This window comes from Pithys albifrons, chromosome 23, assembly GCF_047495875.1.
Source record: "Pithys albifrons albifrons isolate INPA30051 chromosome 23, PitAlb_v1, whole genome shotgun sequence".
Taxonomy (NCBI): Eukaryota; Metazoa; Chordata; class Aves; order Passeriformes; family Thamnophilidae; genus Pithys; species Pithys albifrons.
The window spans coordinates 2,374,061-2,401,700 of record NC_092480.1 but is presented as its reverse complement, the minus strand read 5'-3'; the positions used below and the strand labels follow the sequence as shown (position 1 = coordinate 2,401,700).

Here is a 27,640-nt window from a genome sequence, read left to right as displayed (position 1 = left end):
AAACTCTGCCATGACCCCAGCAGCATGCTCCCCCAGCCAGGGCAACACCTCTCCTCACCCAGCTCTTGGGGCAGGAAGGCTCTGCCCAGCACTAACAGAGCTAGAGAAAGTCTTTGATCCCATTGGCACCATGGAAGCCTTTAGGTCCTGGACTCAGGCTGCAGAGATGGGTGCAGGAAGGAGACCTCAGGGAGACCAGAAAGGCAGTGAGTGCAGCTGCTCAGCCCCTTGGTTCTCGTGCCCCAGGACACAGGGAGGAGGAGTTTGCTGAGACAGCATCAGTGGGGAGGAAAGGCAAGGAACATGCTGGAGCCGGGGCACATCTTGGTTCCGACACACCAGAGCCCTGGGGAGGAAGGGATGGGGCAACAGGGAGGCAGGAGGGATGCAGAGGGGCTCTGCTACCTAACCAGCTTCAGGAGGGAGCAGGACAGCTGGGAGAGAAGGCATCAGAGAGTTCAGAAAATGTCAGGGCAAACACACTCACAGCAGTTTCCCACCCTCTCTGCTCAGCCACAACGGCTCCCACGACCTCACAAAGTCAGTGTGAGGTCACATGTGACCCTGCAACCCCCTCAAACCAGCTCCTGCTGCTGGTTCCTCCTGCGATCCCATCGCTCTGCCTCCTCCAGGAAAAGAGAGCAGGGTGTCAACGTGAACCAAGGCGGCAGCGGCAGCGCTGCAGTCTCCGGCAGTGGTGGGAGGTGGAGGGTCCCGGCGCTCCCTCCGCACCTGGAGGTGTCAAACATCTATATATAGAGCAGGAGCAGTGCCAGCACCCGCCGAGACGCTGCTCTGGAGGCCTCAGAGGGGTGTGCTGGGCTCCCCCCAGCCAGGGCTGCCTGTCCTGAGTGTAGGGTGGGTGCTCACTCAATGCCAGGGACACATGTGAGTGCACACACTCTGCTCCTGGGGTCTGTCCTGCTCCCCTCCATCCCTGTCTTGCTGCAAAGGGACCCCTTTGTGGCCCATTTGTCTTTACTGCTCCCCAGGTGCCCTGTGTGAGGCTGCACGTGGGTGCAGGGGCTTCCAGGCCTTGGGGCAGACAGTTCTTGGCACACTTGGACATCAAAAGCTTAAGCACAAGGTAAAACAAAGACAGGGAAGAGTCCCTGAGTTTTATTATCTTTAGAATAACACCATGTTGGCTTCTGCTGCATCTCCCCCCTTGGAGATCCTTATCTCAGGACCAGGCTCAAAACTAGAGCATGGAGGCTGTGCCCACTGTGCCCCTCTCCAGAGACCAGGAAGCAAGAGGGACAGGTGTCCCCTGGTCCCCTGCAGACAGTTGGGGTGGGCTGTGCCCAAGCAGTGCCCTGGCACAGAGCACACAGTGAAGTATCACCAGTTGTCAGAGGAAGGACTGGCAGCAGCAAAATGCTGGTCACCCAAAGGGACAAAGGTGTCAGACACACTTGGCCAAGGGGTTTTGTCCTCCAGCATGGCTATTTCTCCTGGTGTGGAGCCCAGGAAAGTGGCTCCTCTGGTGTCCTGTGGGGCTCCTTGCTTTGTCCATCACCTTGACTCCCTTCTCCCATCCATTCTGCTGGGATCACCCTCTTGGACAGCTCCACGTAGACACCATTCTCCAGGCAGTGGGAAGGGTGCTGCAGGAGCAAGGGACAAGGTGTGAGTCTCACCACAGATATCAGGGTCTGTTTGGAAAGGGTAGGAGGTAAGGGATGCTGCTGTCTGGCATAGGGAATGAGGGGTCTGGCCTGGATGCTGTCACCCTGGTGAGGGGGGCAGTGATGTGGGGGTTACATCAGCCCCACAGCTGTACACTCTGCTCACGTCTGCTTGGGGCAGTTGTCCACTCCTCACCATGGTTATGTAGATGTCCTCAGCTCTCCTCTTCTTCTTTCCATCCTGTTCAGCCTTGGGTATCTCAGCTCCAGGGACTGAGCAGTAAAGCACTTCCTGCAAGGGGAGATCAGGATGTTTGGAACTGGGCAGTTCCCAAACACACAGGGCTGCCTGACCCCACTGACAGGGCAGGCAGCAAGAGCCATGGTTGTGTTTGGGCAGTAAATGGAAGCTCATGCCTGGCCAGTGTGGGATCCCCCACCTTGGCCTCCCCAGCCCTGAGCCCACACACCCGACCTCAGTTATCCCTCCAGTCTCAGCTCTCACCTCTGCTTTTTTCTTGCTGTTTCCAATCTTTTTCATGGCTGTGTTGGATGTAAACCTTGAAGGAAAGCAACAGCAGTGTCATCTGCAGCAAGAAGCATCATCTGCTCCTCCTGCCCCTCCTTCCCTTTCCTGGGACACTGGCATCCCTTTTCCACATGACTCAGCCAGGCCATTCCTGATGCTGGTAGAGCCCAGAAAGTTTGGGAGCCAAAGGGGGACTGGCCAGGGCAGAGTGACACTAGATGGCAGCAGGAGCCTGCACCCCACACCTGGGGAGCTGAACCCTCACACCCGAGAACCTGCCCTGCATGGGCCAGCTCAGGGTAATGCTTGGCTGGGAAGAGCAGCACAGGAAGGCTGCAGGGAGGTGCTTTGCTCAGCCCCTTAAACCCAGAGCCAGTGTTGGTACCTCTTCCTCACACAGAGTCCAGCCAGGAATGCCACCACCACGGCCACACAGACACAGCCCACCACTGCCGGCCAAAACCCGGAGTCTCTCGGGGGCACAGGATCCGGGTCATCTTCTGGGGAGACACCAAGGCAGGGGTGGCACCACAGGGACCCCAACCATGCTGCAGGAGAGCCGTGGTGGCAGGTCTGAGAGCCTCCAGAGCCTCTGCAGCCCCTCAGTGTGGGGCCAAACAGGGTGAGGGGAGACAGGAACAGTCACAGGGCACAGCACACACCTCTCTGCACCGGGGGGCTGACGTGCAGCACTGTGCGGTTCCTGAAGATGTTGCTGTTGAGGTCCAGCCGGATCTCACACTCGTAGGTGCCACTGTCATTCACGTGCAGGTCCCGCAGTAGGATGGAGCCATCCCAGTGGGAGCGGCTCCCTCGCCACTGCACCCGGTCCTTGAAACGGCCCACAGGGACCACACGGTCATTGTAGTAATAAAGCACCATCTCCTCCTGCCAGGGCACAGCCAGCATCAGGTGAAAGGAGCCCAGAGGAAGGCACTGCCCTGTGAGCCTTCCCTCCTCTGGAGCCCTCAGGTCCCTGCTCTCTCCCTCTCCCCATGGAGTTCTTGCCTTGCACAGAGCCCAACTCACTCTGTGGAAACTCCCAGGATGCAGCACCCAGTGAGGTGCTTCCCCTGCAGCGTGGGGCCATGGGGAGATTGGAGGTGTCCTGTCACCACACAGGGAACCTTCCTGCCCTCATGGAACATTCCTCCCCTTGTAGAATCTTCCTCCACAGCCTCTCCAGAGCTGCCTCACTCACCCTCCCCTGCCACCAGCCCCAGAGTCCCATTTCACCACCCACCCCCCGATCCCGACCCACCTGTGTGCCGGCCCCTGCCTTGTACAGCCAGTCCACCTTCAACACGGTCCAGCCCCTGTTCTCCAGGTCTAGGAAGCGGCACTGCAGCAGCACAGAGTCCCCAGCGCTAGCTTGAAGCTGAGGCTCTGTGAACACCCAACCAGACCCTCCGCATCGCTCTGCCAGGGACAAGGACAGCAGGATGAGTCCAGGGAGCACAGCCAGGTGCAGCCTGCCTGTCCCCATTGGTATCTCCTCTCCAGGTAAGCCTGGGGCTCACAGCACTGACCAGTCCAGAGGCAAAGCCTCCCCCTGACCCCTGCTCTTGGCGTGCCTGGGATGTGGGGCAGCACATCCTCCCACCGCCAGACCAGGGGCTGCTGTGCTCGCTGAACAAGCTGTGCAGAAGGGAAGTTGTGAAGCACAACCCCAACCCTCCACGCCTTGGAGCCAAAGCCTGCAGCTCCTGCAGGGCTGTTCCTGTGAGTCACTGCCTGGGAGAACCTGTGCTGCTCTCATCTGTACCAGCCCAGGGGCAATTCAACCGCTTCACACAGATCTCAGTTCCTCCTTCACAACCTGCCCATTTGGCTTCCTTCCCCTTTGCTCACACAGGCTCCAGACCTGGGATCCTACTTGTCTGGCCACATAACTACAGTCTGGGGTTTCCAGAGAAGTTGGACAGTGGGAATAAAAACCAAAAGAGAGGAACATCAAAGAGCGCAGAGCTGACACAACCAGCATGAAGCAGCTGTTGGCACGCTGGGCTGCAGAGCGTGCAGCAGGGAGGGGATTAAAGGTCTCTTCCAAAAAAACAGTTCTGTGAAACTAGTGGGGCAGAAAACACCACTGGAGCTCATTAGAAGAAACCCTGCATGCTCCAGAGCCTGCACTGGCACTGGAGAGGAGAGGCTGAGGCTCTGGCAGTTGTCTGTTGAGAAGTAAATCTGAGCAGGGAGCTGCTTGTCCTCATGTCTGACCCACTCTGCTCAGCCTTTCCCTAAGTCACTGAGGGCTGGGCCCTGGCCAAGCACCAAGTGCTTGTCTGATGTCCTGTAAATAATAAATGCAAAGTGCCACACTTTCCCAAACAGGTTCTTTTGGTCTTGACCATCTGCAGAGCTGAAAATGACAAATACTTGCCAGCGGAGAAGACCAGGGGAGTGAGTTGCCTCAAGCAGAGCCAAAATCAGTATCTTGGAAACCTTTCCCTGTATTTAGACTTGGTGAAGCTGTTCTACTTCTTTCAAGGCCTTGGAGCCTGACTAAGTACAGAACACATCCAGGGATGCCACTGCAATTTGAAGCCTATATATATATACATATGTGAGGTCTGCAGGAAGGGAAGATGCAGCACCCAGAGACCTGAGGAGTTACTGGTACCCAGGAGAGAAGCCCAGTTATTGCTGCAGCTCTGAGGGGTTCTGGCTACAGAAGAAGAGGAACCAACAGATCTTACAGCAAAGGCAGAGAGGAAAGAAGGCAAGGTAAGTAAAACTTGTAGCTTACCCAACCATGTCAGCACCAGAGTCAGGCTCAGCAACACCTTCATCTTACTCTGAAAAGAACAGCAGAAGTGACATCAGTCTCCTGGGGCAGGACATCAACAACTTGCCACCAGGTCAACGTCAGAGAAAGACTCTGCAGCCTGATGTGCAGCCTCTCAAGTTGCGAGCCTGAAACTCAGCAAAGCACAGGTGGCAGACACCAGGTCTCTGGTTTGTGAGACTGCTCTGAGCCCTGGAAAGGAAGAGCGAGTGTGGGGGAAAGGGCTCAGCCTAAACCCCTTTGTGTTTTCCCCTAAGTCATGAATCTTTCCGGTGGTTTGGGGGTCGAGCCTCTGACATCTGAGAAGAGATGTTCATAGGTGTTAACTCTGCTCACAGAGCAGTGGGATGTTTTTAATACCACAGAGGCAGAGAGGTTTGGTTCTAAAAACACAGACTCCCTACTCCAGGATTAACCCCCTTTCCCCAGGGTGATGCACACAGAGAGAGGTTCTGCTGGAGCCCCTTTGGGGTCTGTTCAGACAGTGCCTCATTTGGTCACTGGGTTCAGCTTGACCTGCTGCACATCGCTCAAAATAAAGCTGACATCTCCTTTCTACACATTCTAGATAGGTCCTGCAGCCCAAGGAGGGCCTGGCTATCATCATCAGGAATATGATAGCTGGTGTTGCAAGGAAGGCAAAGTCAGTACCCTGCTGGCTGTGTCCCTGCTCCCTGATTCCCAGCTATGCCCATCAAAGATGCTGAACATATTTAAGGGCAAAAAGTTACTGAGAGAAGCAATCCTGCCTGGACAACCTGCACAAGACAGTTGGATTTGAGGCTGCCATCACCAGCATGTGTTTTCCAATACAGGCATTCTTGCTGCAGAAAGACAAGAGCTGAATCATCTCTGACATCTTGGTAGCTTCTCTCTAACTCATGTAAGTGAGAGGATCTTTAGACCAGCCTCAGACAGGGATTACAGGCCCAGAATTAGCTACTGGGTACCTATGGATCTGTTCTAGGCTGAGAAAGTCACTACAGCTTTGCAGTCAGTAAAACCCTCTGCTCTTGACCACCCTCCCCTTTCCAGAAACAAAAATCCTGCAAAGTGGCAGCACACCTTGTGGAATAGTCTCAGCTCTGCCTTTAAAACCACAGGCCCCCTTTGAGGTCTGTGTTTCTGGCAGTGGAGGTGCAGTTTGTGGTTTGGCTGTGCTGTTTGCAGCTCTGCTGTGACACAGTTTGCTGCACACACAACCTACAAACACAGCACAGCTCCTGCTCAGCTCCAAAGCTCAGCTGGGGCAGCACACCCCGGTGCAGCAGGCCACAGCATCCTACTTTCCAGAGACACTGCCCAAAGCTGCACACTCACACAGAGCTGCACCCACTCAGGACCACCCCCATACAGGACCCAAAATAGCAGCCAGCTAAGAAATAATCCTCAGCACACAGAAACCTGGCATTTCTACACTCAGAACCTCCTAAGTTCCCTGCAGCTGAGCTACTGAGGCTCTGGGCCTTACTTGTCACTGAGTTCTTCCTGGATGTATTATCCTATTTTTGAGAATAAATTCTGGTCCTGCCTGGGAACACATTTTTGTAGGGTGTCCCCCTGTGACAGGCACCAGTAAGTGGGTGCTGAGATGCACCAGCTGGAGACAGCACCCACTCACCCAGCTGACATGTGTTTTATGGTGCTGACACATCCAAATCACCTTTACCAAACAGATTGGGAGGGGAAAAAGACAGACACCACACAGCCTTCCCATTTTCCTACTTTCCCACATGGTATCTGAATCTCCAGCATTTCTGATTCCCTGGTTCTCTTTTCAGGAAAAACAATGGGGGGAAAAAAGTATTTTTGCAAAAACTACTCACCCAGTGTGGGTTAGGGCAGTCAACTCGTCTTGCATGAAGGGTTCTTCAGTGACTGATTTAGAGTATCTGAATTGGTAGTTAATATTTCAGAGTATCTGAAGCAGTTGCTGTCTTGAGTTTGTATGTGTGAGATATTTCACTTGTCAGACTTTGTTCCTTTTCTCAGGTCCAGCCTGATGGCCTCTCTCACACGCAAGAGGAAGTAGATTAACAAATCAGAATGTGGAAGGGCTGCAACAGAGAGGTCCCAACAACTGCAGGAGCACCAGCCCGAGAGGAGATGATGGGGATGCAGCAGCTTCAGGAGAAGGCATCTCACAGGTACAAACTGCCCCAGTCCTTCCATCATGGCAGAACAACCAGTCATTATGTGGGATGGCAAGGATGGAGGCACACAACCTGTGCTCCCTCCTGGTTTGTTCTGGGGGATCAGAGCTGGTTAGAGACCCATCACTGCTGCAGACTGGATGTTGTCCTCACGAGACAGCAGCAGTGACGCTGAGTAACTGTGTTGTACTTTACTAGTGGTGCTGCCAGAAGCCCCAGACCAGCAGACACCTTGTGGGCTAAAGGGTCCTTTAACACCCCTGTCACAGCAGGTCCCTTCAGAAACACCCACCAGACACTGTCTTCCTCTGCTGCACCCCCCAGCCACTTTGAAAACCTGTTTTCACCCTTCCTCTTTCTCTGAAACACCAAAGCAACTCCTGTTCTCTATTCCAGTATCAGTGGCTTTAATGGTACACCAAGAAATTTCCATATGCATAACAAAGCAAGAGAAAGCTCACTCTCACTCAACACCATGCACAGTCCAGAGTGCCAGCACCTCCCTGGTGGCAGTGCAGCTTTGCCCAGGATCCAGGATTTGCAAAGGAGCCACAGTTGAAGGCAAACACTTTGCAGCAAATAGGTCTTTCATTTCCACAAAGAACTTGCGTGATGTGTGACTGCCAAGAGTGGAACAGCAAAGCCACTTCCTCCAGGCTGCAAAATCCCATGAACAGCCTTTCCCAGGAAACTTTTAGCTCACATTGTGTCACCAAGAAGCACAAACATTTTAAATATTGCTTTATAGCAGACAGGAGAAAAGTGTATTTGTCTGCCTGGAGATGCAGATCCACAGCTGACCTGCTTCTCAGTAAGGAACTTCAAATACCTGAAATTTGCAGCCATCATAGAGATGCCAAAGGGGGATTTGGTACCTGTTCCCTTTTGGGTTAAATCTGCTCCCTTTACCCATCACCACATGACAATTTTTATACCTATGCAACAACTCAGGATGAGTTTTATGAGTTCAATTGTGTTTAACCAAAGTTATCCACAGGCCAAAATGAAATAAAGCAATTTATTGGTAATGGCACATCAAAACCAGCAGTAAACTTGTACCCCATCTAAAAAGGGAGAATATTTGACCCATATTTATACACAGGAAGAAAGCAGCAAACAGCAGCTCTTTAGGGATTGAGCAGATATGAACTCTACTGCTCTCTGTCATTCATTAAGGGACAAGGTTGGTAAAAGAGGAAATGCTCTTCCTTAAGGGGAAGCAAAGCTGCAGGATTGGCCATTTCCCGAAAATGGTACCCAGGAGAGGAAGAAAACGACTACTGCAAACAGAACGTTGGGTTTGGGCAGTGCTTGAGTCCATGGTTGAGGTAGATGGGGTTGTGTGTCCCCAGATACAGAGTCCCCATTTGTATTTCTGATTTTCAATTTAAAAAAATGTTTTCTATGAATTGTGCTTCACTTTTACATGTAGAAGGAGATGCAGCCAGTGATGCAGCTGATTAAGCCAAGAAATAGTCAAAAAGCTGTAAGTTCTCTTTGCTCCAAGGATGCCAGATACAACTTCACCAAACTGGCCTGAGCCACCAGCAAACACATTCTGAAAAAACTGAGAATAAACGTTGTCAGTGCTCAAAGATGAGCAGCCCAGAGCTCTGGAGCAGCCTCTTCTTCAGGAGATTTGGTGCCAAGAGCTCAGGAAAGGAGGAATATTACCAACAACTCAAAAATTTGCAAGTGAACCAAGACACAGAGGGCTGGGAGGACACAGCCTGTACAGCTGTAGGCACAGAGGCTTCTACAGGCACTGCTCAAGCAGGGTTAGAAGATTTTCTTTTCCCCAATAATTTAGAAGGATTTTTTAAAAATCATTATTTTGTGCTTGGATGAAAGTGAACTATGCCATCAGCATCATTCTTCCAATCTACCAGGAAAAGGGCATGTCCCTCAGTCTGCACTGGTTATCCAGCAGCTTTCACAGGTATCTAGCCATGATTTTCAGTGCTGTAGTTTTGTTCTTTGTCCATAGATCAGGCTGTCCTCAGTATGGATCTTCCTCGTCCGTGTCCTAAACAGGGAGCATGGAGAGAGAAATTGAGACTTTGTGGGAAGACAGGAGTCAAGGCATGAGTTCAGCAAAATGTTGAGCCTGCTGGGCTTCTGACAAGAGCCTAAATGCTTCCCAAAATGCTGCTGTGCTTGAGCAAGCCAGAGGACTTGCATAAACACTGGTATAAATACATGTAAATGTATATATATATATATGTATGAGCACTTGCAGCTAAGTCTGTTTGACTTCTCACAGACACACAGATCAATCACCACGGTAAAACCAACATGTGAAGTGTGTTTTAAGAGAAGAAGCAGCTAAAGTTCAACCCAAAGATGAGCCATAAAGTGCAGCACAAAACAAAAGCACCACCAATCCCTGCAGAGACAGGCCTGAGCAGCACAAATTATTGGTTTTTCCAGCTACAACAACCACCTATTTTCAGAGTCTGTAATTCTAACCACGGGAATCATTTGCTGGCGTCCCCACGAGCCAGACATGCAGCTCTCAGCTTGAAACTCACTCAAACTCCTCAGCTCTACAAGGGAAATCTCACTAACTCTCCAGTCATTTTAAGTCCAAAGAGATTTTTCGATGGCTTTGCAATTGTAGCTGTTGGGTAAAATATTAAGCAAGGAAAGGTACATTACAGAAATCTCAAAAATGTAGAATCATTAACGTGAGTGCTACAGGAGTCTCAGAGACCTGATTAGACAAATATTTCAGTATCAAAGAATCAACTCTGACAAAAAACATGAAAGCAGGAGGATTATATCAATTATATCCAATTTGGCTCCTCCCAAAGGATAAGAAGAAATTTTTCACCTTTTAAGATCTCCCAGTGCCTGACAGGATTTCTCTCACCAAATTGGAGCTCCATCCTTTCCCACCTGGTCCCTCCCTGCTCCCCAGTGTGTCCCTTGGAACAACCTTTACAACTCCCAAGGCACTTTCCCTTTGGCACAAAGCATTTCCTACTTTCTGCACCTCTCCAAACTCTTGTTCCCAACACTGCTGCATTGTAACTGCTGTGTCTTATGTAGAAATGTAAATATTTAATATTTACCTTCCATAATTGCTTGTTTTTCATTCTGTATCTAACAGGAACCATCAGCACACGCCTGTCTCAAGGCTCATGAATTTAGGACATTTTAAATCACTGGCATTAGAACAGTGAAGCAACACATATTTAAATCCTCCTTAACAGATGTCCTGACTATGTATAAAAGGTAAAAAGGTGCCTCAGGTAAGTTCACTCTGTAGGACACCGTGGAAAAAATGAAAACACTCAAATTACTCTGGAATGTGCCACCCTTGTGGCTGCTGATTCCAGCACACAGGACTCACACAAAACAGGGCAGCAGGTGGGAAAAACACTCAGTAGTCTCAGCACAAGGCACCTGATTAGCAGAAGCTGCTGATGAGTAGGAAGTGAATGAGCAGAATTAAAGGCAACCACACACAACAAAGCACAACAAACAAAAAGTCACAAACAAACAAACAAACCACAGGAGTTTAGCAACATTCTGTTGCAATGGAAACAGGGTAAAAGGAGGAAGTCTCCAAAAGGGAGGCAGGGCCACACGGTGCCACCTCCACAAGAACACAGTGCATTGAGGTGGCACTGCCACCCCTCCTCACCCCAGCACTGCCAACCCCCAGACTGCTCCTGCAGAGCCTTTGGAGACACAGCAGCCAGCACTTAAATTCTGGATTTTCATCTTAAAATGACAGCTTTGCATTCTACGAAGTCAAATGAAAAATGGATCTCAAGCCAACTTCCCCCACCAGGACCACAGCACGACCAGCAGTTCTCTCTCCCTGCAGCTGAGAAGCACATGGAGTTTAAGCCCAGCATTTGGGACACCTCCTGGACATCCAGAGGGGTTATGACAAGCTCTACCTGCTGCTCTCAGCATCTTCTACAAACATCAAAGTTGGCAAAACCACTGTGAAAACACCAGCTTTCACTTACCACACAGTTCAGACACCACGCTCCGAGTTTCCCACAGCAGCCAGTCCTCTCTGTGTGCTCAGGCCTGCAGAAAAAGCACAGGATTAGGTTGGACTTTTCTTCCCCAAACATAATAAAAAGCCCTACAGACTCTGAATTCTATTTATACCACACAGAATCAAAGGTTCTTCATTGTGATGAAAAGCCTTTGATTCTGCACAGCAAAACCAAAGGGAATAAAGACTGTCAGGTCCCTCATTCTGAAGGCAGATATTTCACTTAAGTACCACGAAGAGTACAACAAGAGTTGCTATTTTGGCTGGCAAATCATAAAACACCAATCAGAACACTGAAACACTGCAGTAAAAACCCTATTCTTCAAGGAATTGCAGTACTGGAGTCACTGCAAAGCCAGGGGCAGCTCCTGCATTAAACTGTTACTTGGTTTTTCTCACCACTGAACCTTCCAGAGCAGAATCACCCCCAGGGCAGAAGGGAATTTGGAGTCCAAAGCTCCTTCAGTACCTGGAATCTCTGCTCAGGCCACCACAGGGGAACCAGGTAGCATTATTAGGTTTGTTTTGTTGTTATGGATACTTCACACCAAAAAGCAACATGGAAAGCTCATGTAGGCAAATTATGTCGCTGACTCAGCTGAAATAAAGCCCATTACAGAAGTGAAAGGATGTCTGACCCTAAACTGCTTTGGTTCCACAGCCTCACATGAATGACAGAAAAAGGGAACATACAGAGCTTGGTTCATGCTCCAACATGGGGATTTTCCAAAGCTTTCTGGCTGCTGAATCATGCTTCTGGAGAAGCAGAATCAGCACCTGAACCACAGACACTGAGCACTGGCAGTGGAGAAACCACCCTCTGGCCTGTGCCAACAGGCCAGAGTGGAAATACAGGCTTGAGGTTACAGCCAGAACTTACTCATCAGACACTTCGATGGAGGATTTCTTGTAGCCACCTTTTCTTTTCTCCTTTAGCATCCCGAATTTCCTTCCCATCCTTACCAGCAGCAGGATGACCACGATGATGGAAGGGAGAAACACCAAAATGGACAGCAATGTTGCTGAGGTCAGCTGGAAGGAGAGACCTGCAGGGAGACACAGTTGTACCAGCAGTGAAATACAGTGAAATTCAGCTTTTCTAAGTCCCTGGGACAAACATTCAGCCAGGACACAGCTTGGTGGCCTTTCCATGTAAAGCACAGGGCTGGCAGATTTGAAACAGCCTGTCACCAAATCTGTGGGATTCCTGTCACAAACCCAGCCCTGACGGGTGCTTGAGATGCAAAGAACTACAAAGGAAGGCAGGTCACGACACAGTTCTATCAGCACGTCTGAGCTGCAAATTTGGGGCAGGTCTGGCACGCAGAGCACATGAGGAGACTGAGCATTACTGACAACCAGTGCTTGTGATGTGAGCATTGTTTTTAGGCCAGTGTTTCCTCAACGTTTAACTTGTTCTACTGCAGTATTTGGAGACTAAAACTCCTGAACAAAGGGACACTTTTGATTTCTGTTATTGCCACAGCTCCCTCTGCCCCTTCCTGCCCCAAATAAATCCAATAGTTCTCAATGTATTGAGCTGAGAATGCAGGGCTGAGGTAACTCTTTCTGAAACTTTAACAAGGAACTCCAGGGAACATCTTCCAGGTGATGCTCAGAGTTCCAGGATCCCAACATAGCTGAAATGCAGATCCATTACACAGCTGAGGCCAAGCCATGGAAATGGAGCCTTACCCCTCTCTGTAACTACCAGCACAGTCTGGGGGATGTTGTGGTACACATCTGGAGGATTCTTCACACTGCAGAAGAATGTCCCGTTGTCACTCAACTCTGGGCTTTGGATAGCAATGGAAGCATCACCATTGGCAACATTCCCGACCCAAGATACCCTGTCTTTGAACTTTCCCACTGTTGTTGGGTGTGGAATGGACTGATAATGGAAAACCTAAAAGGAGGCAGAGACGATAATTGTGTCAATAAAACACTCATCCAAGAAAGCAAAGAAAAATGCTTTTTGGATTGAAATCATAAAGGAATACACATTAAGAAGTCAGCAAGAATACTTCCTATACAAGAGAAACAAAACTACCAGTCAGATCTTGACAGTGATACTGTGCATAGCATAATGCAGCACTTGTAGCAAAGCCCTGAATTTACCCACTTTATCATGTTTATGCTATTTTGCATTTACACTGAGTATTTTTTTCCCAAGGAACCCCAAAGGGAAAGAAGGCAACAAAGCCTCCCAAACCACAAAGTGATGCAGCAGCACAGCAAAGCAAACAAAATTCAGATTTTCAGCACACAAAGAGGCCTGGTCAGAGTCCACTAGAAAAAGGCTCCCTATTCCACTTACTGTCTCCATCTGGCCACCATCAAGGGGTCGGTATGTCCAGTACACCAAGAGGTTCTCAGTGATGGGGGAACTGGATTTGAACGAGCATTTCAGCAGGGCTTGCTCACCAACGAAAGCTCTCACTTTAGGGCTGGCTTTAATTTCCAGGGAAAGAACATTGCAGGCACCTGATGGAACAGGCACAAAAGACAAGGATTAATTTCTTGTTGCCAGTAAGGTGCAGGAGTACTGATATCCCAAAAGTACCAACACTGTGCAGGTCATCCATGACCCAAAGACTGAAGCAGACTAATCATCCTTCACAATTAAATTCGAAGGAAAGCAAACAACTTCCATAACCAATTCTCCGTGGGACTAGCTGTAAATAAAGTATCTGGAAAATACCACCAAGAGCCTGCTTATATTTAGATGTGGAGATAAAGACCTGAGAAATGGAATCTCTGATGAGATGCAAAGTACCAGCTTTAGCTACTTTATTTTAAGGTATCTTTACTTTAAGGCAATTCTGGCTCTGTCTGTCTTGCCACAGACCCTGAATTCCGCATGCACCGGGCCAAGAGCCACCCCGCAGCGGTAAGAGCTCTTAGTTCTTGTTTCCAGCGTGTGCATCGCCCCTGCCTGGCTCAGCCGCTGCAGGCTCAGCCCGCCCGGCGCTCCGCGGAGCATCGCTCACATCCCGCCTTTGGCAAACCTCCCACTCCCGGCTTAGGAAGGAGGAGACGGCGATACTGTGCAGGAAGTTCTGCTCTGGTGGTGGCACCTTATTCCGCTGCTGTGCGGGCTCCGAAGGAGCAGGAATGGGATTATATTCCCGCGCCGCTTCCAGCGCCCCGCGGAGCGCACAGCGCGGCCGGAGCGACCCCGCGGCCATCCCCGCCCCGGGACGGCCCTTCCTGAGCTTCCCACCGCCCCGGAACGGCCCTTCCCGAGCCTCCCACCGCCCCACGGACCGTCCACCGCTCCGGGACGGCCACTCCCGAGCCTCCCACCGCCCCACGGACCGTCCACCGCTCCGGGACGGCCACTCCCGAGCCTCCCACCGCCCCACGGACCGTCCACCGCTCCGGGACGGCCACTCCCGAGCCTCCCACCGCCCCACGGACCGTCCACCGCTCCGGGACGGCCACTCCCGAGCCTCCCGCCGCCCCACGGACCGTCCACCGCTCCGGGACGGCCTTTCCCGAGCCTCCCACCGCCCTGGGACAGCCATTCCTGAGCTTCCCACCGCCCCAGGACGGCCCTTCCCGAGCTTCCCACCGCTCCATGGACCATCCACCGCCCGCGAAGCATCCGCTGCCCCCGGAGCCGCATCCCGGGCCCTTCCCGCCCGGTTCCCACGCGGGACCCCCCGGCTCCACCGCACCGCGGGTAGCGCCGCTCCCGTCCCGCCCTATCCCAATCCATCCCATCCCGTCGCATCCCATCCCCTCCGCGCCCCGTTACCGAGCAGCAGCAGCAGGACCCCCTGCGGGAGGAGGCGGCCGCCGGCCCCTCGGAGCCGCATCCCTGCCGGGCTCAGCCCCGGAACATGGCGCTCACCTGGCGCAGGTGAGGGCGGGGCAGCCCCAAAATGGCCGCGCCACCTGGGCACACCTGGGGCGGCCGCGCAGCCCCGGCCGTGCCATCCCGGAGGGGCTGCTCACCCCCTAGTTCCCCACCCTCGGGTCGGGACCGCTCACCCCGAACCCCCCACCCTCGGGTCGGGGTCAGCCCCCTGGGTGCCTTTTCGGCACTTTTGGGGGGCAAACCTGCTCAGCTGGGGGGCTGCGGGTCCGGGGCACAGCCCCCCACTGACCAGCACAGCTCTCAGCAAAGTGCATTTATTTGTGACACGGAATGGAAAGTGAAAAGACACGTAATGTGGCCGGCACATTACAGGCTATAAAGCCATAAAAACACTCTTCAAAACAAACAGGTCGCTGCTTTGTTTTGGGGCTGGTTAAGTATCATAACAGGTTTGATTTGAGGCTCGTTGAGTATCACAACAGGTTTGATCTGGGGCCAAAGGAAGGGCAGTGTTGGGAGCGGGAGAAGGAAAAGGAGGGGAGCCATGGAAGGCACTGCCCTCAACCCCCACAGCAACAAAACCCCCAAAGCTGCAAGAGATGAATATGAAAACCACACCAACTGATGAATCTCCCCACTAATAGTAAAGAGCACACATTGCCCAGCTCTAACACTGTCCATTTAAAGTAGAAAAGGGATTTAAAGGAAGTTTGTTGTAAAAACTGGCTGCTCCTCTGCTCCCTCACTGATCAGTCTTTGTTTTCCTGATGTCAAGGCAGACTTTGGGGGAGGAAAAACAGGGCAACAAAAGGCACATAGTGATTTTTAAGGTGCAAGAGTGCATCTGCTCAAAAACTTCCAAACCCTCCATTCAGTCAGACATCTTGGCACTTTGTTCAAATCTTCTGGCATTTTTTCATCTTCAGAGCAACCTTCTCCAGGTTCTGCAGGTGTGAAGATGAAGGAAAGCTCCTTGTTCGTGGGACAAGTTTCTCCTGCTTTGCTTTACTGAGGAAGTTCAGAACTCGTGCAGTGTCACCCTCTTTCCTTGCCAGAATTTCAGGTTGAGCAGAGGTACCACGTTCACAGCATGAGGTGTCTGTAATTCAGCTTTGTTCTAACATCTGAAATTACAGGCTTTCACCATCTGCTTTAGAAGTGCCTAAGAAGAAAGATTATAAGAAAAACAAACTCATTACTCAGGGTCACACCTGAAAACAAAAATAATAGAAACAACTGCTGACCTCAGAAAGTGAGTGGGTAAAATTGTGCTGAAATGTTTAAGCAAAGCCAGCAACTATGGAAACAGCTCGAGTCTTCCTGCAGCAATTTTAAAACAATAAAGATTAAATGAATAAAAAAGCAGATTCAAAACTGGCAAAAGGAAATTAATTCATTCCTCTTTATCCACAAAGCAGGAATGTCATGGAAAGCAGCAACAGCAGCTTTACTACAAATGATCCCCAAGACTAGGGTGGAGAAATCTCTTGTACATTTAAGAGGCAGTTTCTCTTTGCTGCCGTTTATCTGCCAGTCTCCCTTTGAAGGATCTCCAACAGCAAAGTGTGACTGTGACCTCAACTCTTTCTGTTTATGGCACTCATGGCCTGTTAACTGTGAATAGCAGTGAAATACCTGAGAGATTCTGTCTTAGAAAGCCCCCAGGAACACTGAGACATTAATTAGAGATGGATACCTGCACTGTGTACACCAATTAGACCTTTAGTCTTCTAATGGACTGTCTTCCTTTTCTTCTCTCCTCTTCAGGCTCTCCTTTTCTTTACTGTTATTAAAAGAAACAAGGAGGGGGGGAGGGAGAAGAAAACAGAAGCCCAAATCAGTGTCAGATATCCTGAGCAGGAGGATGTTCCGAGTCACACACGGCAGATATAAGGAGTTACATGATAAGAGAAGTGTGTTAATGTTTGGTGACCACAGTGCCAGGCTCAGGAGAGAGAGTGATCATCTGCCAGCTACCACCACAGCAGCTGGATCCTTCTCAGAGTGAGGAGCCACCGTGAAGGGCAAGAGCCAAACGAGGACTCCAGAGCTGGTTCATCCTGGGTCTCTGTTCTGCCTGCAGACACGCAGCTAATTATCACTAATTGTGTTGGCAGTTTTGCATTGTAGATGTTCAGTGCAGGGTCCCAGCCAGTAATTGAGGGGAGCCACTGAGATACACTTGACAAGCTTTCCCAGGAGCCCTTCCCTCCCTCCTCTGTCCTTACAGTTCAGCGTCTGCCACCTCAGTCCTCTTCTCTTGCGCTTTCCTGCGACGCTGTCGACAGATAATCACAACTGCCACCACGATGATCATCAGCACAGAAGCAGATCCAATGGCCACGGCCAGGAAATGGATTTCTGAGAAATTCACTGTGTGGAGGGAGACAGAGAAATGAACCAGAGGGACAAACAGGGGGCTGTGGTGTGAGGCATGAGACTGAGGGCCTCCATGTGTGAATAAAACCTTTCCTTAGGCTCCTTTTCCCCCTCTATCTTCTACCTACCCTCATGCTTTCTACTTATAACCCCTTTTCTTCCATAATTTTCCCAAATGTGGAGAAAGACCGGGTTCACAAGACCTCCTGGGGAAGGGGGGGGTTCTTGTCCTCTCACCTTTCTGCACAACCCGGAGTCTCACTTCCCCAATGGTGCCATAAACATCTGGTGAGTTGGTCACCTGGCAGGTGAAGGTCCCGTTGTCGGTGGGCTGCAGGTTCCAGATCATGATGGAAACATCGTTACGCTCGACATTCCCATCCCAGGTGACTCTCTCCTTAAACCGCCCCGAAGGAGGCTTGTGGGGCTCCTTCAGGTAGTAAAACACCTGCAGGAATCATGGAAAGATGGAAAGGTCTGGGTTGGGAGGAGCCCTGAGCATTCCAGGGCACTGTAAGTCGTGCCAGGTACAGGATGCCAGCTAAGACAGGGCTGTGGTGTCAGCAGGCACAGCTTCATCAAGCCACAAATATTTCAACCCTGGTCACCCAAAACTAAACACAAACAATGTTTTTTTAGCCAGGGTCTATAAACAGAACTCATTGCTCAGATTAATCATTACAGGTGGCAGAGAAAAGGCCCAAATGTTCAAAGTTGTGGGTCTCAGGTGTGCATGTCCATACCCACAGCTGCAACTGCCGCAGTCACTGGGCTCACCCAGTGCTGGGTCATGGGACTGGTTTGTTGGGGCAAACCAGTTTGAAACGGAGCATGAAGATCTCACTCACCGGCTCGTGGGAGCTCATGTCCTCGGGCTGGAAGTTCCAGGTCACTGACAGCTGCTGGCTGATGGGGCTGCTGCTGGAAAAGGTGCATTTCAGCCGCTGGTTTGTGCCGTTCACAGCAACCACCTCCTTGGGAGTGTAAACTTCCACTGCTGCCGCCAGCCAAAATGCTGCAGGGAAAACACAGGGGGGAAATCACTGTCTGGGTGTGAGCTCATCACTGCTCCGGGTCCGTGTTTACTCTGGGCAGAGCCTGCCTTATCTGGTCCTGGCAATGATTGTCTCAGCTATAACTGCTGAGGGGGGTGATCCTGCAGATTTCTTCAGAAAATCAGTCCTGCCCATTCAAATTGGGCTGCTGAGACCCAGGAAATAACTTCTAATTCCTTTTTTAGAACGAACCTCATGCACACCATGGTGAAAACTGCTCTTACTGATGTGAGAAAGGCCTGTTGGAGGGTTAAGAGCCCAGCTGGACAACTGCAGTCAAATATAGTCAGGCTGAGGAACTTCAGGGGAAATCCTCAAGGTAAAGTGCATTTGTTCATCAAAGAAACATCCTCTGTTAACCACACCACCACAGCTGCTGCTTTAAAAATAAGTGAGCATTGCTGAGTCAATGCTGGCCTGAGAGAAGGACAACCAGCAAGAGGGACAACAGCAAGGCACAGAAAAGAGGAAAATGAAAAATAGGAAAACCAAAGAATTGCTAGTGAAGAAAAAAAATGAATGATTTCCTGTCACTTTAAGAAATTAACTTACCCCAGTGTGATTCAAGCCAAAAAAAGCTTATCTAAGGTTGTAAAATAGGGCTTCATAATGGAGATATATTTAAAAGTAATTTATAACCAAAGACTTCCTTCCAAATAACCTCTTATCTCAAAAGGGAAAGTATTTGAAATGCCAAAGCATCCAAGGTATTCAGATTTGGAAAACTTCATTGGCAGAGATTGTGTTTCTTATCCAAAGATCCAGTGCCAAATCTTCTCATTAAAAAAACAAAATAAACAAAGAAACAAACGAACCTGTGGGAAATAAGTTTGAAACACTTTTTCCAAGTCAGATTACATCCATGTGCTCGTGCATTTGGGAAAAGAGGACGTGGTATACTTAAAATTCAGGTATTTTGATATAAACCACTGAAACTTCAAGAGTTTGTTAGTCTGGAAATGTCACAGTATAAAGGAGCCGAACCCGGGGCTCCTGAACAATCTCTGATTGTTTAGGAACAAAGGTAGGAAAAATGGTCTAAGAGTAAAGTTCAGATTCCCGGCAGGAGAGAAAAAGACGCTGTAACCCGAGCGCAGGAGGGGATCAATGTTCTTCCGCCCGAACACGCCTAAACCTGTTTGTGAAGAAACTCAATCACTTCATGTCACTTCCAGCAAACCCCGGAGAGAACGAATTGCGGCACAACAAGTACCTGAGGAAAGTCTCTGTCTCCGTGAGAATTTAAGGGACAGGAGGAGGAGAGCCAGGATGGCAGCGGGGCCAGGCAGGGGAAGGTTTCCTTACCTGGGAGCTGCACCCCAAGGACCAGCACAGCACCCGCCGAGGTGCGGCCGCGCATCGGGAGGCACGTCGGGGCTCACGGGGTGAGCGCTGCTGGAAGGAGAAAGTCCTCTCAGGCTCTCGAAAACTGGGACAAAATTGGTTTCTCAAAGTCCTCCCAGCACATCAGAGCAAATTCCTTCCTGCCAGCTTGGCCTGCAAGGCAACCTGAGCGCTCTTGGTGCTTGAGTCAGCACTCCCTGCCCTGGTACCGTGGGAAGGTGCGGCAGCACCAATCACTTCTCCGGGTAAAACAGGGAGATTTTCAAGGTAAGATTAATTTCTTCTCCCTCCCATATTCCTTTGCTCTTTTGTGTTGCAATCATTCCTCCTCCCAGCTTCCACCTGAAACCACTCCCCTCTTGTGGGAGGTAGTTTTGCTTCTAAAAGAAAATTTGCCCGAAGGTGTTCATAGACAGCTCAAAGGAATGAGGGCCCTGGTTTGGGTTTTTTTGTTTGTTTGTTGTTGGTTTTTTTCCCCAAAACCTGCAAAGAGTCTCAAAAGAGCAACCCAAAACAAACAGTCTGTGACAGCAATGTGGGCACAGGTCCGGTGGATTGAAGCATCCCACCAAAAGGCAGATACCTACAGTACAATGATTTTAACATTCCTTGGTTGCAGCCAACCCACAGAAGGATTGGGAGACTGCTTGGGAAGTTCTTGGAAAAGTCAGAAGACAAGGACACTGGACATGAGTCCAGCTCAGGGTAGTCCAGGCACAGCTGTGGAAACCTCATGGTGCTTCACAAGTGAGGAACTCCGTGGGACACAAAATATTTTGCTGGAGACACGTGGCAGTTGTCAGAGCATGAAACTGAGCCCTGTGTGTGTTGGCAAAATAAGGATGTTTGCATTCAACGGCCATAAATCACTGCAACAGCAGAATCTGTGCTGGCTGTGGCAGCGTTTGGTCCATGGAGTCATCCCCAGGTTATCAGCTCTAGTTGTGACTGATGCTGATTTTCCAAGGCAGGGCTGGGGAGGGTGCCCGAAGCCCTGGGTGGTTTGAGACACTTCCTTCAGCTGAGGAGCAGAAGGAGGGAACTCTTAGGAGTTTTTGGTTTACCAGAGACACACCGAGAGAATGTCAGATCTGGCCAGAACGTTTTGTAGAAAGAGGACAACAGATTCTCAGAGTTCTGCTGAGGGGCAACCAAATGGATATTTCTCCCATTTGCTTCTATAACATTCTTGGGTAATTTCTGAGGAGAATGCTGAATTTCTTTTTAACTTTTAAACTTCAAGTTACGAATCTTGCAATATAAAGAAGCACTGACGCAAACAATCTCGTGGATTGTCGACAGAACAGCACAGAGAATATCGGGTCTGTTGATGTGTCTCTGCTAATAGCTCTGAGACACCAAGTATCTCTATTTTCACAGGAATAATTTAGCCCCTCGTTAACCCTTCATCACTGCATCTCCCCTGATTTCCATTCAGTAACTATTCCAAAACATCATCTCATTTTCTTTCATCACCACCCTGAACATTTATCGGGCTGGGGGGTTGTTCTGATTGTGTTCAAAGCACTGCAAGGCAGTTCTTAGCAGGCAATTTGCAGCCACTTCCTAACACCCTAACTTTGCAGCCCCTTCCTAACTTCCTATTTCTGCGAAGAACTGGGGACAGGCTCTATTCCCATCTTTACTTTTACTAATCTTCATTTTATTTCAAAGCGTGTTAAGAGAAGATTATGTCCCTGGCACACTCAGTAGTAACGTAAATTCTCTGATGTTTCATTTTGAAACTGAAATAACTAAAAGAAAGCTCTAGGAAGCGTCCTAATAAAGCAAATAGGGCCCACAACACTGGGATTAGCCACGTCAGTAAACAGTGAATTCTTGGGAAGGAGTGAGAAGCCACCTCCATCCCTCAGGCATCTGGGAAGGAGTCCCTTGAGGTCTGTGCCAGGTGCAGAATGTGGAGAGCCCCGTGGAAGGAGAGAGATTGGGATGGTTTGGAATGTCTTCCCTGGACCTGAGCCTCCAAATCCCCACGATCCTCCCAACACTTGAGCAGCTCTGTCGGCTTGGAGCAGAGGGAGATGGACGGGCGGTGTGTTCCCACTCTGTTCGTGCCGCATCCCTGCTGGAAAGAGAAACCTCTCACAGATCCTCCGTAACGAGCTGAAAGATGAAATTCTCAAAGTCTTCCCAGCACAGCGGAGGAATTCTGAGCCCCCCCTGCCCCGGGGTGGGTCTGTGCCTGCCCCACACCCAGGTTGGGAGGGAACGGCCCCTCCGCGCGGTCCTGGCCGGGGCAGGAGCCCCCTCTAGTGGGGACCGGCCACTGCCAGGCGGGATGGCCAACCCCGGGCTGGAGAACCCTCCAAAAATGATGCTGGAATCCTCTGGGTGGGCCAGTGGCACAGGGGGCGAGCACAGGGGCTGGGCTGCTCCCGGCAGGGCACGGAAGGATGTCCCAGCTCCCGAAGAGCAGCCCGTACGGGCTCGGTGCTCTGCCCATGCAGGGGCTCCTCATATGGGATTTCTGATCCCTCTGTTTTGCCTTCTAGGGTCTCAAGGGGACCAACAAGGAAACCAGAGAGGGAGTCTTCATGAGGAATTGTAGGGATAGACCAAGGAAGAATGGGTTAAAACTAAAGAGAGTAGGATTAAATGGGATATTAGGAAAAATCCTTCCCTGTGAGGGTGGGCAGGCCCTGGCACAGGTTGCCCAGAGAAGCTGTGGCTGCCCCATCCCTGGGAGTGTCCAAGGCCAGGTTGGATGGGGCTTGGAGCAACCTGGGATAGTCAAAGGTGTCCTTGCCCATGGCAGGGAGTGGAACTGGATGCTCTTCTTTACAGTTCCTTCCAACCCAAACCATTCCACGATTCTACATGAACTCCAGAAACTCTCTCTTTGAAAAGCTGATAGGAAGGTCCTGATTGCAAATCTAGTCCCGTCTCATTTCTCCTGCTGCTCCCAGGGCAGCTGCCAGAGCCCCCCTGAGGCTCGGATGGGCTGATGCAGAGCAGCCACCCCTCGCTGCCAGTGACGTCCTGTGAAGACATTTTGAGCCTCTGCACTTCCTGGCTTGGGCTTATTTCACCCCACGTGTCCCGGCTCTGCCTTGGCTGCTCGCAGGTTCCACTGGAAACAGTGAGTCCTCCCAGCCCTGCTGTCAGCAATTCTGGGGAAGCATCCTGAGCCTCTTGCTTGTGAGCAGACCTTGGAAAGCCACCGTGTTCTTTGCTGCCTCACAGGGATGCCAGTGTGATGTGGTAGAGAAGAGCAAGAGGAGGAGGAACACAAGGATGAGGTTGGAGCCGTCCTGGCCTCTCCTGGGGCTCCTGCTCTGTGCAGGTGAGTCTTCAGGCAGCAGGGTTGGAGCTTGATGCAGTGTGAACTGTAAGGTTCTGTGGGTTAAATTTTATTTTTCATGCCTTATCCATGCAGTTTTCTTACACTATTTTATGATCCTGGGTAAATACATCAGTTCAGAGTCAGTTGGATATCCCATGGGAGGAATTTCCACCTCACCAGTTTCAACTGAGCTGTTGGTTTAGGATGAAGTGCAGAGGATCTGCAAAGGCTCCAAAAAAGCTGGTAACAATGAGATAAGTTTGAAAGATAATTAATTAGGAGGTACTACAATAAAACTTCAACTACTCTGCCAATGTGCTACAAACACCAACTGCTAATCTTTGGGAAGATGGAAAACATCTGGTCTAGCAATGGCCTGTTCTTTTTTTCAAATTTAAATTCATCTATAGAAAGAAAAAAGCATCAGACCACCTTCTCTCCAGCCAAGCCCTATGTCTGTGGAATTTCAAATCTACAATTACTTCCTATTGACAAATATCTTTAAAGGAAATCACAAGTCTGATTCACATCTAAAAACTATTTCTTTAATATTCCAGCTCCAGAGCCTCTCATGGAGCTGGTTGTTTCCTACAGGGCAGAAAACTCACAAAAGATAAACTGTTTTACAGCCTTAAATCGAGGGTCAGGGTCCCACCTGCAGTGAGTTCACAAGGTTCTTACTGCAGAAACCAGGCAGGATTTTCCAGCAGTCTTTGCTCCATGATAATAAAGCACAATTTTAGAGTGTACAGCTTGCAATAACAACCCTTCTTCTAAACTGAGTCAGAAAATTATTCAAGTTTCCATTCTGGGTTAAGCTGTGTTAAAAATGGCTTTCAAGGGAAAAGGCTTAATTTCAAAACAACATCCTGTCTCACTACCAGAATATTTCTGATGTCTTCAGCATGAATATAGGATTATAAACATCTCGTTAAAGCAGCTGAGTTCAGAAAGGATATCCTGGAATTAGGGAAGGTGTATCATATCAGGGGCTAAATTACTTAATACTTCTTATTTTTTCTTTCATAGCTGGTGTTGCAGCTCAGGAGGGTAAGTGTGTTTTACCATCATTCTTACCTATTTAATATGATCAAAAGACCAAATATGCCTCACAAGTGAGGGCTGAAAGTCAAATAGAAATAATTGAATTTTGCACATATTGTAGGATAGGAAAAATTCACTGTTTATTAATTGACAGTGAACTCAGTGAAGGAAAAATTGGCTGTCATGAATTGTCCTTAATTATTACCAGTGAGCCCCAAGCAAGGCTGGGCATTTTCCAACAGCAACAAGCAGCAAGGCAATAGTGAGGTGATATTTTAACACTCCTTATTCTCTTCTTTGCAGATGAAGCACAGGAGGGTAAGTGAATTTTACCAGCATTCTTAACAATGTGACATAAAGACTGCACATGTCTCACTGCTGAGGACTAAAAAGCAGATTGAAATATTTGAGTTTTCCCCTTGGTTTCCTTTCTACTTGGTCTGCCTGCCCATGAAGAATTCCTGGTGGAGATTTCTGGTACCACGGTGACAATCACATGTCCCTTGACCTCAGACAGCATAAGCTGGGAGGGAAAAGGGGGAACAACAGACACAGACGACACGAGGAAGTACATTCTAAAGGACCATGACAGCTCTCCTGTCTACCTGAGCTGTGCATCAGGGAGTGAGAAGCATGAGCTGTACCTGAATGCCAGAGGTGAGTGAAAAGCCCTCAGTCTACAGGCTAAAGCCTGCACAGTTCAGTGGTGGGTTATCAGGAGCTGAGACTTGATTTTCAGCACTGCTGGAAGTCAGATTAGATACTTTAAGGCATCTCAAATGGCGCCAGATACCTGAATTTAGGCAATCAAATCTTCTAGTTTCACTGTGCACCAAAATGATCACTGTGTGTTTGATTCTCCTGGATCACTCTTTTCCCAAGGGAAATTCCCCAGCAGTAGGTTGGAGGGGAAAGAAACTGCACAGCAGTTTGTGCTGGAAATTACACAGCGCTTTAAAACAAAGAGAGAAAATGTACCAACAAATGAAAAACTGGGTACAAACAGCTGGGAAAAATAAACACCCAGTGGGAGAGATTACTTAAAAATGTAGTAGTTTCTTCAGCACTTGGTGCTTTTGCAAAAAGACCTTTCTTCCTCCTGACAGACAGAAGGTGAGTGTGATGCTGTGCAGCCCTTCCCTGCACAGGCAGTGAAAGAGTCTGAGAGCCCAATTTTTGGCCAAAGGAATCTCCTCTTCCATTCTGTTTGCTCTTTTCCCCTTCCCACCAGAGCTGTTATCTCTCTGCCAGCACTAATGAGATGAGTGGGGCCAGGGCTTTCCCTGCTGGAAGGGAAGGGAGCCCAGCTCTGAGCATCCCCATCTCTCCTCCTGGCAGTGTGTGCCAACTGCGTGGAGCTGGACACCCTGACGGTCACAGGGATCATCGCTGCGGATCTTCTCATCACCCTGGGGGTGCTCATTCTGGTCTATTACTTCAGCAGAGACAGGAAGGGGCGAGCAAGCACCGGTCCTGCCCCTCGGCCACGAGGTAGGAGCCGTTTCAGGCTTCTCTGCTCTCCGTGGTGGCCACTGGGCACTAAATGAAGCCCCCATGGTGTGATGGAGCACCCTCTGCTCTCCCTGAGCTTCCAAACAATGCTCCTGCTTCCCACATCTGTTGCTGCAGGGTGCCTTTGTGCATGGGATGGGAACAGCTGCTTTGGCAGAGTTTCTGCCCATGGGAACACATTTCCCATTGGGTCTGTGCTGGGGCCAACCCTGCAGAGCAGATGCTCCTGGCAGCAGCTGGCTCTTTGAAAGCTCTAAGCTCCTAAGAAAGCCATGCAAATTGACCTGTGGATCCGTGGCATTTCCCTGGGATCCTCATGGAAGTCCCTCGTGCTGTGTTACCCGGATCATCACAAGGATCACCTCTCTGTGCCTCTGTTTCAGGTCAGAAGACGCAGCGTCCTCCCCCTGTTCCAAACCCAGACTATGAGGTAGGGAATGCTTTCCATCCCTCTGCTGGCTGGGGAGGGCAAGCCAGGTTGGGAATTGGTAGAATTTATCTTTTTGATCCTTTGAAGAAGCATCCAGTCCAGCTCCAAGCTTTCCCATGAATGGAGGAAAAACGGTGCTGAGGGTGAAGCCCCTTCTCCCGGTGCTGCCACAAGGATTTGGGAACAGAACTGCAGCTCCCTGTGCTCTGCACCCACCACACACCAGCATTGTGTCTGCTCTGCTGTGCTTTTCCCCAAGTGTTATGTGGACTAAGATAAGAGTTCCCAAATTAACATCTTTTTTTCTTCCCACAGCCCATCCGGAAAGGCCAGCGGGAGGTGTATGCAGGCTTGGAATCCAGGGGTTTCTGAACTTCCCAGGATGACAGGCTGGAAGCACAGGAGCTAAATGCTTCTGCACATCTTGGTCCCAGCTCTCTGCAGCTCTGCTGAGGCATTTTGTGGTAAGCCAGGTCAGGCACCTGCTGTCCCACCCTGGTGTGTGCCTTGGTTTGACATCAGGAAACAGCAACAAATGAACAATTGGCAAGAGGAGTTTTCCTTCTCATTAAAGGACTGCAGCCTCACTCATGGTTCCTGGCCTTCTTTTCCCTTACATTTCTCTCTACTCCAGTTCATACTCTGGTTTTCCCTTTCCACTTAATTTCTGCCCTGAGTGCCTCCACTTTTGCCCAGTGCCTCTCTGGGCAGCGAGTGGATCCTTCAGAGTGTCTGGCCTCTGACCTTGTCTAGACCTCATGTTCACAACCTTGTCTTGATTTGCTGCCCAGGACTGTAGCAAAAGGAACACAGACAGTCAATATATTAAAAACAAAATGCCACAACAGCACTGGGACAGGTTAAGAAGGAACCAAGTGATGCTGGAACATTTCTGGTCTAACACTGGCTGAGCCACCCACGGTTCTGTTACAGAGCAGAGCAACAGCTCTGAGGAAAGGAAACAGCAGCAGTGATGGGGGCTGGGGGTGGTTTAACCCTTGAGTTTCAGTGTGGGGGGATAAACACCCAGCCAGCCCCATGTGCAGGTTGCTGTGCTCAGCCGCAGGATGTGGTTTGGGAGGCACAGCTGGGTTTGCCATACAAGGCTCTGAACAGCGAGCAGGAAGGTTGCAAGATACAAACAGCACTAACCCCCAGCAGCTCCAAAACCAGTCTGGGTGCTCACCTTCTGCAAAACAGCACTGCTCCAGGGGTGCCTGCTCAGCCCAGCCATGGAGCCCATTCCAGGGGTGGGATGGGAGAAGTTTGGACCACTCTGGGTGTACAAGATCTGAACTTTGGCTTCAGGTTACACCCCAGTGCTTCTGCCACTGTTTATGGAGTATATAAATGTACAAGTTTGCCCTCTGTTTGCCACAGCCACTGCCATCCCACACACTCCTTGTCTCAGTGGGATAAGCACCCACCCAGTGACAAGACCTCTCTGCCTCTGTGCTCACCTGCACTGGAGAAATATTTCTTTGTCCTTCCAAAGGTGAGGTGCTGACGAGCCTCTCACAATGTGGCTCTTGGATTTGTGCTTCTCCTGCTCTTTGGGTGGGGTTGGCCACCTTTGCTCATGGCTTTGAGATCTGATGGTAATGAAAGAGCTACAAACTAGGCAGTAATTTTT

At 50.1% G+C, this 27,640-nt stretch overlaps 4 protein-coding genes across 5 annotated transcripts; 1 reads left to right on the top strand and 3 right to left on the bottom strand.

The window, feature by feature from the left end:
• Positions 1-1,088: 1,088 nt before the first annotated feature.
• LOC139682163 (myelin protein zero-like protein 2) lies at positions 1,089-6,941 on the bottom strand. 2 transcript variants are annotated; one of them, XM_071576209.1, is made up of 8 exons: positions 6,772-6,941; positions 4,907-4,955; positions 3,419-3,576; positions 2,820-3,045; positions 2,543-2,657; positions 2,134-2,188; positions 1,825-1,920; positions 1,089-1,607 (listed from the first exon to the last, which is right to left on the bottom strand). In XM_071576209.1, exons 2-8 carry the CDS (start codon positions 4,947-4,949, stop codon positions 1,446-1,448), a joined length of 855 nt encoding a protein of 284 aa, XP_071432310.1. In that variant the 5' UTR covers positions 4,950-4,955; positions 6,772-6,941; the 3' UTR covers positions 1,089-1,445. The 2 variants fall into 2 exon arrangements, with proteins under 2 accessions (XP_071432310.1, XP_071432311.1); XM_071576210.1 differs by having other exon boundaries at positions 2,543-2,654.
• A 1,156-nt stretch (positions 6,942-8,097) lies between these two features.
• On the bottom strand, positions 8,098-14,985 carry MPZL3 (myelin protein zero like 3). Its single transcript, XM_071576390.1, has 6 exons — positions 14,877-14,985; positions 13,434-13,600; positions 12,812-13,022; positions 11,997-12,162; positions 11,082-11,145; positions 8,098-9,124 (listed from the first exon to the last, which is right to left on the bottom strand). The coding sequence occupies exons 1-6, from the start codon at positions 14,935-14,937 to the stop codon at positions 9,098-9,100; spliced, it is 696 nt and encodes a 231-aa protein (XP_071432491.1). The 5' UTR covers positions 14,938-14,985; the 3' UTR covers positions 8,098-9,097.
• Positions 14,986-15,237: 252 nt separating this feature from the next.
• Positions 15,238-19,955, bottom strand: MPZL2 (myelin protein zero like 2). Its single transcript, XM_071576259.1, has 6 exons — positions 19,679-19,955; positions 18,167-18,333; positions 17,556-17,766; positions 17,168-17,312; positions 16,636-16,722; positions 15,238-16,101 (listed from the first exon to the last, which is right to left on the bottom strand). The coding sequence occupies exons 1-5, from the start codon at positions 19,731-19,733 to the stop codon at positions 16,662-16,664; spliced, it is 639 nt and encodes a 212-aa protein (XP_071432360.1). The 5' UTR covers positions 19,734-19,955; the 3' UTR covers positions 15,238-16,101; positions 16,636-16,661.
• CD3E (CD3 epsilon subunit of T-cell receptor complex) lies at positions 19,529-26,594 on the top strand. Its single transcript, XM_071576258.1, has 9 exons — positions 19,529-19,984; positions 22,645-22,817; positions 22,922-23,021; positions 24,051-24,071; positions 24,369-24,383; positions 24,522-24,722; positions 25,404-25,556; positions 25,961-26,007; positions 26,323-26,594. The coding sequence occupies exons 2-9, from the start codon at positions 22,683-22,685 to the stop codon at positions 26,377-26,379; spliced, it is 729 nt and encodes a 242-aa protein (XP_071432359.1). The 5' UTR covers positions 19,529-19,984; positions 22,645-22,682; the 3' UTR covers positions 26,380-26,594.
• Positions 26,595-27,640: the final 1,046 nt, after the last annotated feature.

Excerpts from the sequence above, each read along its gene's own strand:
- LOC139682163 (XM_071576209.1), bottom strand. The coding sequence starts at position 4,949 with ATGAAGGTGTTGCTGAGCCTGACTCTGGTGCTGACATGGTTGG. Across the intron at positions 3,577-4,906 it reads TCTGGTGCTGACATGGTTGG|AGCGATGCGGAGGGTCTGGT; the intron begins GTAAGCTACAAG and ends TGTCCCTGGCAG. Across the intron at positions 3,046-3,418 it reads AGGCAGGGGCCGGCACACAG|GAGGAGATGGTGCTTTATTA; the intron begins GTGGGTCGGGAT and ends GTGCCCTGGCAG.
- MPZL3 (XM_071576390.1), bottom strand. The coding sequence starts at position 14,937 with ATGCGGCTCCGAGGGGCCGGCGGCCGCCTCCTCCCGCAGGGGGTCCTG. Across the intron at positions 12,163-12,811 it reads GCTGGTAGTTACAGAGAGGG|GTCTCTCCTTCCAGCTGACC; the intron begins GTAAGGCTCCAT and ends GTCTCCCTGCAG. Across the intron at positions 11,146-11,996 it reads TCCATCGAAGTGTCTGATGA|GCCTGAGCACACAGAGAGGA; the intron begins GTAAGTTCTGGC and ends CTTTTTCTGCAG.
- MPZL2 (XM_071576259.1), bottom strand. The coding sequence starts at position 19,733 with ATGCGCGGCCGCACCTCGGCGGGTGCTGTGCTGGTCCTTGGGGTGCAG. Across the intron at positions 18,334-19,678 it reads CCTTGGGGTGCAGCTCCCAG|CATTTTGGCTGGCGGCAGCA; the intron begins GTAAGGAAACCT and ends TTTTCCCTGCAG. Across the intron at positions 17,313-17,555 it reads ACTCCGGGTTGTGCAGAAAG|TGAATTTCTCAGAAATCCAT; the intron begins GTGAGAGGACAA and ends CCCTCCACACAG.
- CD3E (XM_071576258.1), top strand. The coding sequence starts at position 22,683 with ATGCAGAGCAGCCACCCCTCGCTGCCAGTGACGTCCTGTGAAGACATT. Across the intron at positions 23,022-24,050 it reads GGGGCTCCTGCTCTGTGCAG|CTGGTGTTGCAGCTCAGGAG; the intron begins GTGAGTCTTCAG and ends TTTCTTTCATAG. Across the intron at positions 24,723-25,403 it reads GCTGTACCTGAATGCCAGAG|TGTGTGCCAACTGCGTGGAG; the intron begins GTGAGTGAAAAG and ends TCCTCCTGGCAG.